This window comes from Notechis scutatus, chromosome 2, assembly GCF_049901735.1.
Source record: "Notechis scutatus isolate UNSWTSFEM ecotype Mainland chromosome 2, rNotScu1.2, whole genome shotgun sequence".
NCBI lineage: Eukaryota > Metazoa > Chordata > Lepidosauria > Squamata > Elapidae > Notechis > Notechis scutatus.
In genome coordinates, this window is record NC_142010.1 from 211,204,560 (window position 1) to 211,218,454 (window position 13,895).

The window sequence follows — 13,895 nt, forward strand, 5'->3', positions numbered from 1 at the left end:
ATTCAAGGTGGACTATCTTAATTAATCTTCTATCCCTGCAGAGGATTAATCCCAATAAATCTTAATCATAACGAATAGTCCTTTGCCAAACACACACAAAACAAGCATCAACAAAGAATAGTCCACATCACACATTCCAGTAGAGAGAAGTTCTCTGAAGATGGTCCCGGTGAATGACTGGATTGGGTCTTCATTTGTATAGTGAAATCTCACATGCACAATGTTGGAAGATAGCAGCATAAGTCCCAATATTATTATGACCAATTCATGAAAATAAGATTATTGTGTAGCAGAATGGGTGATGTATGAACAGACTCCGTATTTTGTCCTGACCCCTCAGGACTTTTTTACACAGTCTAAACTAATCACATACTGAAGATACCTCAGCAAACTGAGGAAGTTACATTAAATTCACCCCTAACCTTTTGAGAAGAAAAGCTGAACTTGTGTTATTTTTCCCTTTCCACTGATAGATAAGAGTTCTATTAACTATTCTAGGTTGCAGTAGATATGGCTGGTCCCTCAGGCACCTGGCAATTATTTGTCTTTTAACAAGGGGAGGCTCAGGGTTCTCCTCTTCTGGGTAGACAAAGTAGGAGAGCGGAAGGGGGACCTTAGCAAAATGACCTACTTCTCTTGACCAGCAGCTGAAGAGCTTTTCAAGTGCTGTCTTCAGAAAGAAGGAAAAAAGCAGGAAAGTAGGAAACATTTGCTGGAGAAGCCAATTCTGAAAAAGAGACAAATCTGGTGCAGGAAATTGCGAGAGAAAGCAGCTGGGGTCTATGACAATTCGCCATGGCCAACTCACCACGGCCAACTAACCACAGCCCACTTGGTAGGAGAAATTGAAATGTCCTTGTAGTCATAAGTGCAGAGGAGCTGAATTTTGAATTTTGATGAAGTGACTGTGGGGCACTATAACAGCCATAACTTCAGGCACAGGTAGTTAGTGCATTTTTTTTCAGCACCATTGTAACTTCAAATTATCACTAAACAAATTGCAGTAAATTGAGAACTATGCATACTATAGATTTTTTTCTTAATTCTGTCACTGCAAAAATCTTCTATGTCTGTAATTGTTGAGATAATGTAAAAATGTCCTTGCTCTTTTAACTAAATTTACTACTTTAGAATCTACAGGCAATGAAATCAATGTTTTATTCATTTTATTTCTTATTAAAGTGTTTTACTTGAGCATGAAAATTGTATAAAACATTAGCTACTGAATTCAAATCAATTATTTTTTTGCAAACTGGTTTCAAGTCTTGTCTTTTGCTATTAATTCATGTATTAGGGAACAAAAACTAGATTCAAGGGAACAGCTGCTCCTGTTTAACCATCATAGCATTAGGTAAGAGAAAATTCTCTCTCTCTCTCTCTCTCTCTCTGTGTGTGTGTGTGTGTGAGAGAGAGAGAGAGAGAGAGAGAGAGAGAGAGAATGTGTGTTCTTTCCTTTTCCTGTGGTTTCTTATTAACACAGCTGGAGTGGTTCCAAGGTAAAATCCACAGAGAGAGTACAATTGATCTTCTGTAATACTTAAGCCTTTACCAGTCAATCTTAGGGATTGCTTAAAATCTTACCTAAAAACTGAAAATTGATACACTTTGTTTTTGAAGCATCAATGCTTGAAAGCAGAAGGAACACTGTAATTTTATAACAATTAAGTTTAAAGAACTTGGTTCCTTTCTACATGCTAGAACATGAACACAAACAGAGCTAAGTCTGATCCTATACAAAGTTGTTCAAAAGTATATTCAAATAAGTTCAACTAAAATCAAGTAAGTACACATAAATTGCTATATCATGTTGAATCATGGTTTCCAAAATAAGTACAATTGAGAGTTGCATCCAATTAATCTTTTAAAAGCAAAATATGCAGAACAATAAAATAGACATGTTTACCGATTCATAACTGTTTTTCCTTTTATATATCCTTTTCATGTGACCAATATATGTCAGGCACGAACAACCAAGACCCACATCTGTAGAATTCAAAATAGCTACTTTATAGTTCTATATCTATTTCACAGGAATCTTTTCAGAGTGATAGTTTTCACTTGGGGAAAAACTAGATAAGGCTCAAAGCGGTGGTGTGCTACCGAATCGGCCCAGTTCAGCCAAACATTGCTACTGGTAGTAAAAACAAAGCCTCTGACGACCAGATGAAAGGAGGAAAAAAAGCCTCCGACTATCAGCTGAGAGGATAAAGAAGAAAAAAGTGCAGGATTGCCCCTCCCACCTGCACCTGAGCTTTTCTCTTCTTTATCCTCAGCTGATTGGCACTGCAGCCTCAGCTGGTGTGTGGAAAGTGTTAGGTCCATGCGCGATCAGCGAACCGGTAGTGGAACAGGTAGGATCCCACTGCTGACTCAAAGGGAGGGGGTAGAGGCATGGAGTCAGACCTTGCCCTCTTGTGTTTATGTAATGAGTTTAGACTAATTCCTCACTTGAACCCTTCTCCTGACTGGGATGGTTGCTCTCCCAAAATATAGCACATATGTCATTTAATACTTCTTGGTTTCATCCAAACAGAGGAACCTCCAAAAACTACCGTGATTCTTATAAGATAAGGCCGGGTCTTATTTTTTTTGAGCCCCGAAAAAAGGCCTAGGATGTCTTTTCAGGGGTGACTTAATTTCCTCCCTGATGCACACCCCCACCTAGAGTGCCCCATGTGCACTCACTTCTCCACGAAGGCCGCTTCTATCGGCCGATGGAAGTTCCCCAAAGGCAGAGTCACCAGCCATTTCTATCGGCTGGTAGAAGTGGCCTCGGGGCGAGTGCTCACACACACTCCCCTCGCCACAAAGCCATTTCTATCAGCCAATGAAAGCTCCCCAAAGGCAGAGTCACCAGCCACTTCTATCAGCTGGTAGAAGTGGCCTCAGGGCAAGTGCTCACATGCACTCCCCTTGCCACGAAGCAGTTTCTATCGGCCGATGACAGCTCCCCAAAGGCTCTGCTCAATAGTCAGAGATTGGGGGGGGCAGAACTGGTCCTTGGATTCCCAGAGCTTGTCTAGGCTGGAAGCTAAGCAGGGTTGGAGCTGGGATGGGGTCCCCAGGAGAGGATTTCCTAGGCTGGAGAGAGACGTTTAAAAGAGCAGGACAGGAGAAGACAACAATTTCTTTAGTGACCATCCTGCGATCCAAGTGGTTGCAGTGGGAAATCGGAGTGGGGGAAAATAGGGTTAACTGAGGGGATGAAGAAGATTGGCTGGCTTGGGAAGCATAAATGCAGCAGGAATCTTGGGGTCATCTGATATTTACTCTGACAACAGCATATGTACCTGATTGAGTTTGCAGTTGGGAACCTGATAGCCTCACCCCTCAAGCCGTGGTGACTCTGCTGGGGGGGGGGGGGGGGGGGGGGGGGGGGGGGGGGGGGGGGGGGGGGGGGGGGGGGGGCTGAGGGAGGGTCCACCTGATGGAACGCTGGACTCGCCTTGGGAGCTTCCATTGGCCAATAGAAATGGCTGGTGACTCTGCTTTTGGGGAACTTCCATCGGTTGATAGAAACAACCTTGTGGCAAGGGGAGTGTGCCTAGGTGCTCACGCCAAGGCCACTTCTACCAGCCGATAGAAGCGGCTAGTGACTCTGCCTTTGGGGAGCTTCCATCAGCCGATAGAAACAGATTCGTGGTGAGGGGAATGCGCGTGGGCACTCACCCTGAGGTCACTTCTACTGGCCAATAGAAATGGCTGGTGACTCTGCCTTCGGGAAGCTTCTATCAGCCAATGTTCTATCGGTAGTAGATCGGGGTATTCTAGCCTAGGCTACCTGCAGGGCACTCCTAAAGGCAAGTTTTCTCCCCCCTGCCCTTCCCCCCCATTTCTCTTCACCTCATGTAGTTCTAACGAATGATGTGAGAAATGGCGGGGAAACGCATGGTTTAAATAGGCCTAAATTTTGGGGGCGGGGCTTAATTTCACCTCGTGCCTAGAAATCATGCTGGGCCTTCCTATTGGTAGAGGCCATATTGTTGGAGAAACACAGTATCATTCTTTGTCTGCTTTATGCATCAATTTCTTTCTAATCTAAAGGTATTTTAACATTTTGCTCTAAACATTTTGGCCTGATCTAGGAGAAACTTTGCTCTTAATATTTATTGATGTAATAAGGTGAAGTGGTCGCTAAATGAATAGATGTATTAATCAATAAAGAATCATGGAAGGTCATAAGCACAATGCTGCAGGACAGGTAGCCCTCACGTTCTTACTGGAGGAATACACAGGTAGCCCTCACGTTACGATGGAAACATGGCGAAGCGCTTTTCAAATGGTTAAACATCACAACAGTGTTTGTGTCAGGGCGGGGCCCTTCGCCGTTGGCGCTGGCTGCCGCGCAATCATTGGGGTTACCCAAACACGGGGGGGGGGGGATTTTTTAAGGAGGGATGCAAGTAGCCCCACCCACGTGGAAACAGGGACCAGGATTGCTGTCACTAAGAGATGCGATAATAAAGTGCATCCTGGGCAGCATTGCTTAGTGATGCCAATCCCAGCCATCCTGATTGCTGACATAATCTCATGACTGGTACCAGCAACTAGATCCACATGTAGAGAGTTCAAACTAGAGGGTTCATTACTTTATTATATTCTTCCTATTATACAAGAATCTCCCTAGACTCCTTCCCATCTCTTGAGAAAAGATAGATAAGGTTCAATGGAGCTTAGGAGCGGTCAGTCCTAGATCTTTTGCATCTGTGCAATGATTCAAAGCTAATCCCTTGCTTGAGTCCTCCTCCCTCTCTGGCTGAGTGTTTCCTGACAACTCCAAGATGCATGGGTCATTAAGCAGAAAAAGGCAAGAATCCCATGTAAAGAGCACAGGGGTGCCATATGGGTGGAAAATGCTGGGGGACACCTAATGCAGGGCACACACAAGTTGGGGGGATAACTTTAAATGGCCACAATAAATGGATGTAAGACAAGGACTACCTCTATAGTTTTGGACACTTAATGCTAAGGCAAGAATCAATGGAAAAGATTCTGATGCATGAAAAGACAAGGTGACTAAATATTATCACTGATGACCACAAACATAACAACACAAAGATACAGTTACTGAAAGACAGAAATAAAGTCCATTGGGGACTTTATTAAAACAAAAAACCTGCCGTATGTAAGAAATCAATTCCAAAAAGTGAGATCCTTTGTGTGAATCAGAAGAAATAGTCTTAAGAAGAAATGAAGGGCCACAAGTAGAAAGGAAATTTTATTTATTTATTTATTTTATATATATGCCGGCCATCTCACCACTTTAATGGACCAATTAAAGAAAAAGAAATAAAAACTAATAGATAAGATGTAAAAATGCTAGGTAAAACGAATGAAGAAAAAAATTGATATTTACTTGTCATGAAAATTACTGGTCAGAACACTTTGAAGAAAAGAAACTGATACTTGATAGAGTAAAGAAGAATACTAAAGTATAAAGTAATACAACCTCTAGAACAGGTCTATCAAACTGGCAGCCCAAGGCCCAGATACGTCACATGTATGCCACGCCCATCTCGACTCCACAAAAGCAAAAAACATCATGATACATCACAATCCCACCCATGATGCAATCGAGTTTGTCACCTGTGCTCTAAAAGCTTTGGACTATGATTTTCATAATCCATGATTATTGAGAATACCGACTTCAGGTTTGGGGAATTGAACTCAAGATATCAGTGCAAAAAGAAAAAGACAGCAGACTTTGGAAATAATTCATACAGAATTTAGCATTTTATACAATGTGAACATATGTTTTTATTGACCAGTTTAAGTAATAAATAAAGCTGCGGTGGTGCAGAGGCTAGTATGCAGTACTGAAGGCTACTTCTGCTGCCTGCTGGCTGCTTGCGATTTGGCAGACTGAATCTCACCAGGCTCAAAGTTGACTCAGCCTTCCAGTGGGTAAGTGGATAAAATGAGGACCCAGATTGTTGGGGGCAATATGCTGACTCTGTAAAACCTCTTAGGGAGGAATGTAAAAGTACTGTGAAGCAGTATATAAGTCTAAGTGCTATTGCTAAATAGCTGCCATATTTAAAACACAAACAATCACTCTGTAGGATTGTGCTTTCATGCAAAAAACTGATAAGTAGAATTAATAAATCCTAATGTATTTGAATGATACATTTATAAGGATTCAATTTTCATAATTTTCACCCAAATGCATTTGAAAAAAATTAAGCCATATTTGAAATAGCAAATGTGATACACATTATGCTCATATGTTTCTGAGTTGTTTTTATGTTTTTAATAAACACATGTGTTTCTCAGATACACATACTTCAAAGCATGAATTGGGGAAAATTAAGTTTGACTTGCAGTTCTCTTTCTGGAAAAAAATTAATATTCATTTTCTTTCCTTATACCAAATGTTTTCCATTAGGGAAAAAAGAAGGGAGAATCAAATTGTTTTACATATCTGTTGCTTAAAAAGTATAAATACTATAAATTATATACTGAAATTTTGCTATCCTGTGGGTTGCTTAAAAAAAATTCCAGTATTTAGTTTGCCTCTTAGAACAATCCTGTACATTTTATACTTGGAAATAACTCTCAATATGTAATGAAAGTTATTCCCACATAATGCTTACATGATTTTAACATTAAATACAGTATTTATAGAGGACATAGTACACATATTTCACTTTTTGTTGGTTTCTATTTCAGAAATTCTCAGATTTTCTCAATTCAGTAACCTTACCATCTCAGTAATTTTTTCATGGTGCCCCTAGTTCATGTGATGTTCAAAATACGTCAAAAACTGCTGTATTTCTCTAGAAAAACTTAAATATAAGGTAGCACACTTATGAGTTTCCTGTAGGGGCCTCGGGCTCCATGGTGATCAGTTTGGGAACCTTGGCTCTAATTTATAACTCACTGGTTTTGTTTGTTTAATACCCTCAAATACGCACATTTGATACCCTCAAATATGCACATAAACAATTCTATTTGGCCCTATAAGGGATGCCTAAGATAATTCACAATCACTAGTGCTCATTGTTGAAAAGGATACAGCTCCACACATATACTTACATGCAGTCTTGTCACATAAAAAGATTCCCCAAATGATCAAAGAAATTATGTTCTGATTACAGTTAAAAATTAAAGATTATTAAAGCAAATTACAATATAATGAACAAGTCCACAAATAATATTAAAGTGAAAAAAGGAATAAAATGATCATTATCCCTAAATTTAAACTGATTATATGCCAGCAGTCGATTTCATTAGTTGCATTAGTTTGACCTTCTTTATATTTAATCGTTGTTTAATCCTTGTTAAACCAGGTCAAATTCAACTTAACTTTACATTAAAATTTTTCATATGAAATAACCTTAAAATGGCAAATCACAATTCTGACGTAGACCATATCAGAATTTTGACTGGAATTCTTGGCCATACAGAAACCAGCAGCATGCAGTGTTGAGGAATTACCAGTTAGGCTTAGGTGGGGGAGACAAACGAAGAACTAGCTTGGAGTTGTTGCATAGCCACAAACAGCATAAGCATGAACTCCCCAAAGTTCTTTGGCAAACCCTTATGGGAATGCAGCAAGGCAGGCTGCAGGACTGGAATTGCTGGAGAAAGGGGCTACTGGTTGTTTAGCATTCTGAGTTTGTTGCTGAACTAATTGAAGCACTGTTGCCTTCAAGTTCCTTATCTCTGCCTTCTGTTGATGTAAGCAAGGTTCCACTATCTCCTAGGGCAGGGGTCTCCAACCTTGGCAATTTTAAGGCTTGTGGACTTCAACTCCCAGAATTCCTCAGCCAGCTTAGTTTAGCTAAGCCAGCTTAGTTTAGCTGGCTGAGGAATTCTGGGAGTTGAAATCCACAAGTCTTAAAGTTGCCAAGGTTGGAGACCCCCGTCCTAGGGGAATCCAGCAGCTGCCTGTGGGTCCTGGTGTATTTTCTTTTACCCAGGGGTGTGAGAAATGAGCCTAGTAAAATTAATGTCAGGCACAAACAATGAGATCTACTTGTGAATAGCCTCAGGTTGTAACTTTATCATTCATCACCTATGTTACAAGAATCTCATCAGATTGCTTGCCTTCCCCTAGGAATGACTAGATAAGGCTTCATGGATTTCAAAGGAGGTCATGTTTATGCTATTTACAGCTAGGCAACAACCTCAAGCTAGGCCTTCACTTGACTCTCTTTTCCAGCCTAGCTGGCAATTCTCCAATATACAGGCACTATATCACAAGAAAAAGAAAGCACTCTTAACATAATTTGGATAAGTTTATTTCAATTTATTTAATTACATCTTTAACAAGTTAAATTCATATGCTGCCATGTTCTTTTTAAAACACTTGCTGCAGAACACTTACAGTATTATGCATATTCATCAAGTAAGAAAAGCTGTCATAAATATTAATGAATGTAATACACACCATGATTATTAATATTTTAAGAGTTTATTAGTGGAATGCAAACATTCCCTTTAAAAATGATTCTGGTCAAAATGTCACAAAGAAAAGAAAAATCCCTCTACAATGTCTGATGTTTGTTGAATGTTTCTTGAATAAGCTCCAATCTATATGATCACATTAATAGACTAGATCTATTTACTTGGGTAACCTAGTGAGATAAAAGAACAATAGATTTCACTGACTATCAGAAATCAATTTCAAAACTCTCCTCAAAAAACTATTTGCTGGGAGAACCATAAACAATTTTACTTCCAGAGCAATAAGATTCACAATGACAGCTACACCCATTTTCAAATATAGGGAATATATTTTAAGTCTTCTGAAATGTAAATTCATAAAATATATGCTTTTTATAAAAGTATTTCCCACAAGAAGACCTTTTTTTATTTAAATGGCTATATCTAGTGCTTGCTGACCCTGCTGGAAAGTCAAAAATTTCATACATAATTTTCATTAGACAAGAACTGAAGCAGTTTGTTTTTTTAAACATATCATTAAACCACACATATTCAAAGTAATATTCTTCATTTCTTTACCTCACTATATGTCCAAGTCTTAAAATGACACTTTTGAACAGCTATTTTTTTAATTTCACTTACCCACAGTATCACAAGGCTCATCTTTATGCACACAGAAATCCTTCCTAAAATTGGGATTAAAAAAAGACAAACCCTTAAAATTCTTCACCAATAGTGTTAAAGGATTGCACTCCTACAATATATACAGATGCACTCTATGTAAATATAAGCATTCCTGTTTTTATAATAAAATGTTTTTTGTAATAAGAAAAGAAAATAATAATTCAGTGCATAGGCTTTCTTTGAATTGTGCAGTAGCAACACTGTACATTTAGGTATACTACACTTAATCTTACGCTACAATAAACATTGTCTGGGAAAACCTGTCTTTTAAGCTTTGTAACTAAATAATACACTTCTAATTACTGCACATTCAAACTTCATTGAGCACTTCATGTGGCCCTTTCTCCATTCTTGTGGATACACAGATTTGGGTTTTGCTATTTGTTGTTGCCATTTCCTTCTGAATTTGTTGAAACCCTCTATTGCTTCATTTTTTTGCTTTTTCTCATTATGAAAACAGAACAGCAATATAATAATGAGGAAAGATAAAAGGTAAAGATTTTCCCTGCCCATTCATATCCAACATAAACAACAAACTAAAGTTTGTAAACAACAAACTAAAAGACTCAAGGTCCATCCCACCCCTGATAGGACCTAATGGTAAAGACTTCAACAAGGACACCATTAAAGCCAACATCTTTAACACATTCTTTGGCTCAGTATTTGTAAACAGCAATGGATCATGCCCAATATTTCCTAGCCGAACCATAGACAACTACAATGATCTAATACATATCAATTTTACAGAAGACAATGTTGAAAAAGCACTACGCAATCTAAAACCATCTCTATCTATTGGACCGGACGGAAAATGTGCCTACTTCTTAAAAAAGCTATCCACTGCCACAGCTGAACCTCTAAGCATAATCTTTGAAAAATCTTTCAGGACCAGCTCCTTGCCTAACCTATGGTCACAAGCCACAGTCATCCCCATCTTCAAAAAGGGAGACCCCAGCCTAGTTGAAAATTACAGGCCAATCTCCTTATGCTGTGTCACCTGTAAAGTCATGGAATCAATTATTAACCAATCCATTGTCCTCCATTTAGAGACCTACTCTCCAATAAACTATTTGGTTTCAGGAAAAAACTATCCTGCAATCTGCAACTCTTACACTGCAAAAACATATGGAGACACAACTCGACCAGGGCAAAGCAATAGACGCAATCTACATAGACTTCTGTAAAGCCTTTGATTCAGTGGTACACGACAAACTACTCCTAAAACTAAAATCTTATGGTATCTCTGGACAACTGCATAACTGGATAGAAGCATTCCTGTCAAACAGACAACAAATGGTCAAAAATGGGAGTGTCCTATCAAATTCTGTACCTGTCAACAGTGGTGTCCCCCAAGGCAGTGTTCTAGGACCAACTCTCTTCATACTCTACATAAATGACCTCTGTGATCATATTAAGAGCAACTGCGTTCTTTTCGCTGATGATGTAAAGCTGTTCAATACCACAGACAATACTGCTATCCTTCAAAAAGATCTTGACTATGTATCAGAATGGTCAAACAAATGGCAACTTCAAATCTCAACAAATAAATGCTCTGTCTTACATAATGGCAAAAAAAATCAGAAAATAAAATACAGGCTGAATAGTCAAGACCTTGTTGATGATCCAAGCTCTGTAAAGGAGCTTGGAATACTCATCTCTAATGATCTAAGTGCTAGAGCCCACTGTAACTACATAGCCAAAAAGGCGTTCAGAGTTGTTAACCTAATCCTACATAGCTTTTTCTCTGGTAATATCACACTACTAACTAGAGCATACAAAATATTTACTAGACCAATACTTGAATACAGTTCATCAGTCTGGAACCCACATTACGTATCTGATATTAGCACAGTTGAGAAAGTCCAGAAATATTTCACAAGAAGAGTTCTCCCTCCTCTACTCATTGTAGAATACCTTATGCCACCAGACTTGAAATTCTAGACCTAGAAAACCTTGAATTACGCCATCTTCGGTCTGATCTAAGTATGGTATATAAAATCATACATTGCAATGACTTACCTGTCAATGAATACTTCAGCTTCAACCATAACAACACAAGAGCACACAATAGATACAAACTCAAGGTTAACTGCCAAAACTTGATTGCAGGAAATACGACTTCAGCAACAGAATGGTCAATGTCTGGAATACTCTACCTGACTCTGTGGTTTCTTCCCCAAACCCCAAAAACTTTAACCTTAGACTGTCTACTATTGACCTCACCCCTTTCCTAAGAGGTCTGTAGGGGGTGTGCATAAGCGCACCAACATGCCTACCGCCCCTGTCCTATTGTTTTTTTATTTTTCTTATATGTACCCATTTCATGTATTCATAACTATGTATATACTTATACCCATTATCTTGTAAGCGATTGAGCATCTCTTTGGGGAAAGGGATTTCAGCCTAAGGGCACATGTAAATCAATATTTTGAACAACCCTCATGCTGCCCCAGTGCAAATCAAATAAATCAATCAAACTCGGGGGTGTTTATCTCTGTTTCCTAGCCGAGGAAAAACAGTGCTGTTCGAAGATGCTTCTGTGAACATGTGGCCAGAATCGAAGTGGCACTTATTTATCTATTTGCATGCTTTCTAACTGCTAGGTTGGCAAGAGCTGAAACTGTCAACCTTCTAGTCAACAAGCCCAGCATCTTAAATGCTAAGCCACCAAGCCCCCCTTAATAATGAGGAAAAGGGAAGGACAATGTTTTGCTTCCAATTCTTGCACTCCACTATTGAATTACTCTGCATATCATGCTGACTGCACTGGGGCAGCATGAGGGTTGTTCAAAATATTGGATAGTACATGTGCCCTTAGGCTGAAATCCCTTTCCCCCAAAGAGATGCTCTGAAGTGACATACATTGTTTTAAATCTGTAACTTCTGAGACAGTTCTTTCTGATCCTGTGACTCTAACATCAAAAAAGTTCAAAAAGATTTCAATTCTACTTGGATATTATTGTACTCTATTGTATAAATTAAATAACTAACTTGTGGAATAATCTCATATATGAATCTGGAAACATTGATACAACTGTTCAAATCTGTTCAAATCTATCAGATAAGCTGGTCTCTTTTGCTAGTGGTTTATCAAGGTTACCAAAGATTCAACAGACCGTTATTCAAGGGGAATATAGTAAAGCTTTTAAGAGATTTATGATATATTTCTAAAGCTTAACTAATGAGAGAAAAGTATTTCAGGCAAGAATGGGCAACTACACTGAGTCATTACCATAAATTATACCTTGTTCATAAAGATTTAAACCTATTAAATACAGCACTTCAAGAGGTCCTTCAGGCAATGCAAAAATTGATTATTCAGCTCCTAAAGATAAAACCTATAATTATATATTAATCTCTTCAAAGAAACAAGTAAAAAGGCAGTCAGATACGTAAAAATATATAAAAGGGGAATGGGGTTATATATAACATATGACAAGAAAATACAGTGTAAGAAAATTGCAAAAGAAAACTACAATGAATTTAAATTGAACTGAACTTGGCTAGTTATTAAGGTTAAATTCTATTTTTATAACAATATTTTTAAAATATTTATTTACTCATTTATTTGTTATATTTATGGCCTGCTCTAATTAACAAGGATTCTGGGCAGGCCATAAGTCATTAAGTAACTTAAATTTACAATTTAAAATAAAATTTAAAACAATAATTATACTTCAAAGTAATATTTTTAAATCAATCTCTATTATCTCTATAAAATTCCAGTATCATCTGTCCTACTAACTTAAAATCAGGTCAGGTATAATGCTTTATTGAACATTTAAAAAGTTTCCATGTGTTAATGCATTTCAGCTTAATTAGTAAAAGCCACAGGTCTATGAGACCTAGAGACTGTTAGATTATTTATCAATTACTAAGACTGTGCTTATGATCATTCAGGCATCATACATATTTTTATTATTGTCACACAGTCAGCCAGATGTTCAGATTTGATTTGGCATTTTTGTTTGCCTATCGTGCCCTTCCCAAGGACTTGGGTTTAGGCAGAGGGTGTTTGAGGGTGTTAAAGATATTGTTTTAGGGTGAAAGTTGCCTTTTGCAATTGACTGGTGGTGATTTTGTCAATGCTGTTGGTGTTCAAGTGGTGCGCCAGATGTTTTGGGATTGTACCCAAGGGACCTATCACTAATGGTACTAACTTTGCTTTCTTTTGCCACAATCTACATCTATTTGCAAGTCTTTATAATTTTGTGATTTTCTCCAATTCTTTCCCTTCTAGTCTGCTGTCTCCAGGTACTACCCTGTCCACTATACATATTTTTTTTGTATGTCTTGTTGTATCTCGGGTGTTATGTAGCAGGTGCTTATGACTAAGAGATGGTTCTGATAATGGAATGTCTGCAAGAATATCTACTTGTGGATTCAGCTCTGATTTGACCTCAACAATTAGAAGTATCCAGTTAAACCAACCATCAATTATATATACAAGATATGGATTCCCTTGAGATGAAGGAATCTACAATGCTACAACAACAAATGGTCTTGGTACAGGAAGATGGTTTAGAGCAGTGATCCCCAACCTTTTTGATGCCGACCCGGTACCGGCATCAGCTGGCGCCGCCATCTTTTGATGAAAAAGTGCTTCCGGTGACCTCACCGGAGCACGTTTTCATCAAAAAGATGGTGGCGCTAGCGCTCGGTGAGCTTTTCCGGTAGAAATGGCTTTCTACCGGAAAAGCTCACAGAACGCACCGCCATCTTTTTTGATGAAACGTGCTTCCGGTGAGCTTTCTACCCTGAAAAGCTCACCGGAAGCTTTTTCATGAAAAAGATGGCGGCGCCAGCAAGCCAGCGCCCGGTAG

At 38.6% G+C, this 13,895-nt stretch overlaps 1 protein-coding gene across 1 annotated transcript in view; it reads right to left on the reverse strand.

Moving 5' to 3' along the window:
* Positions 1–13,895, reverse strand: part of ADAMTS19 (ADAM metallopeptidase with thrombospondin type 1 motif 19) — a 99,262-nt gene that overhangs the window by 60,549 nt on the left and 24,818 nt on the right. The window contains exon 7 of the mRNA XM_026673965.2: positions 9,031–9,074. Coding sequence (XP_026529750.2) covers positions 9,031–9,074 — 44 coding nt within the window. The remainder of the gene's footprint in view (positions 1–9,030; positions 9,075–13,895) is intronic.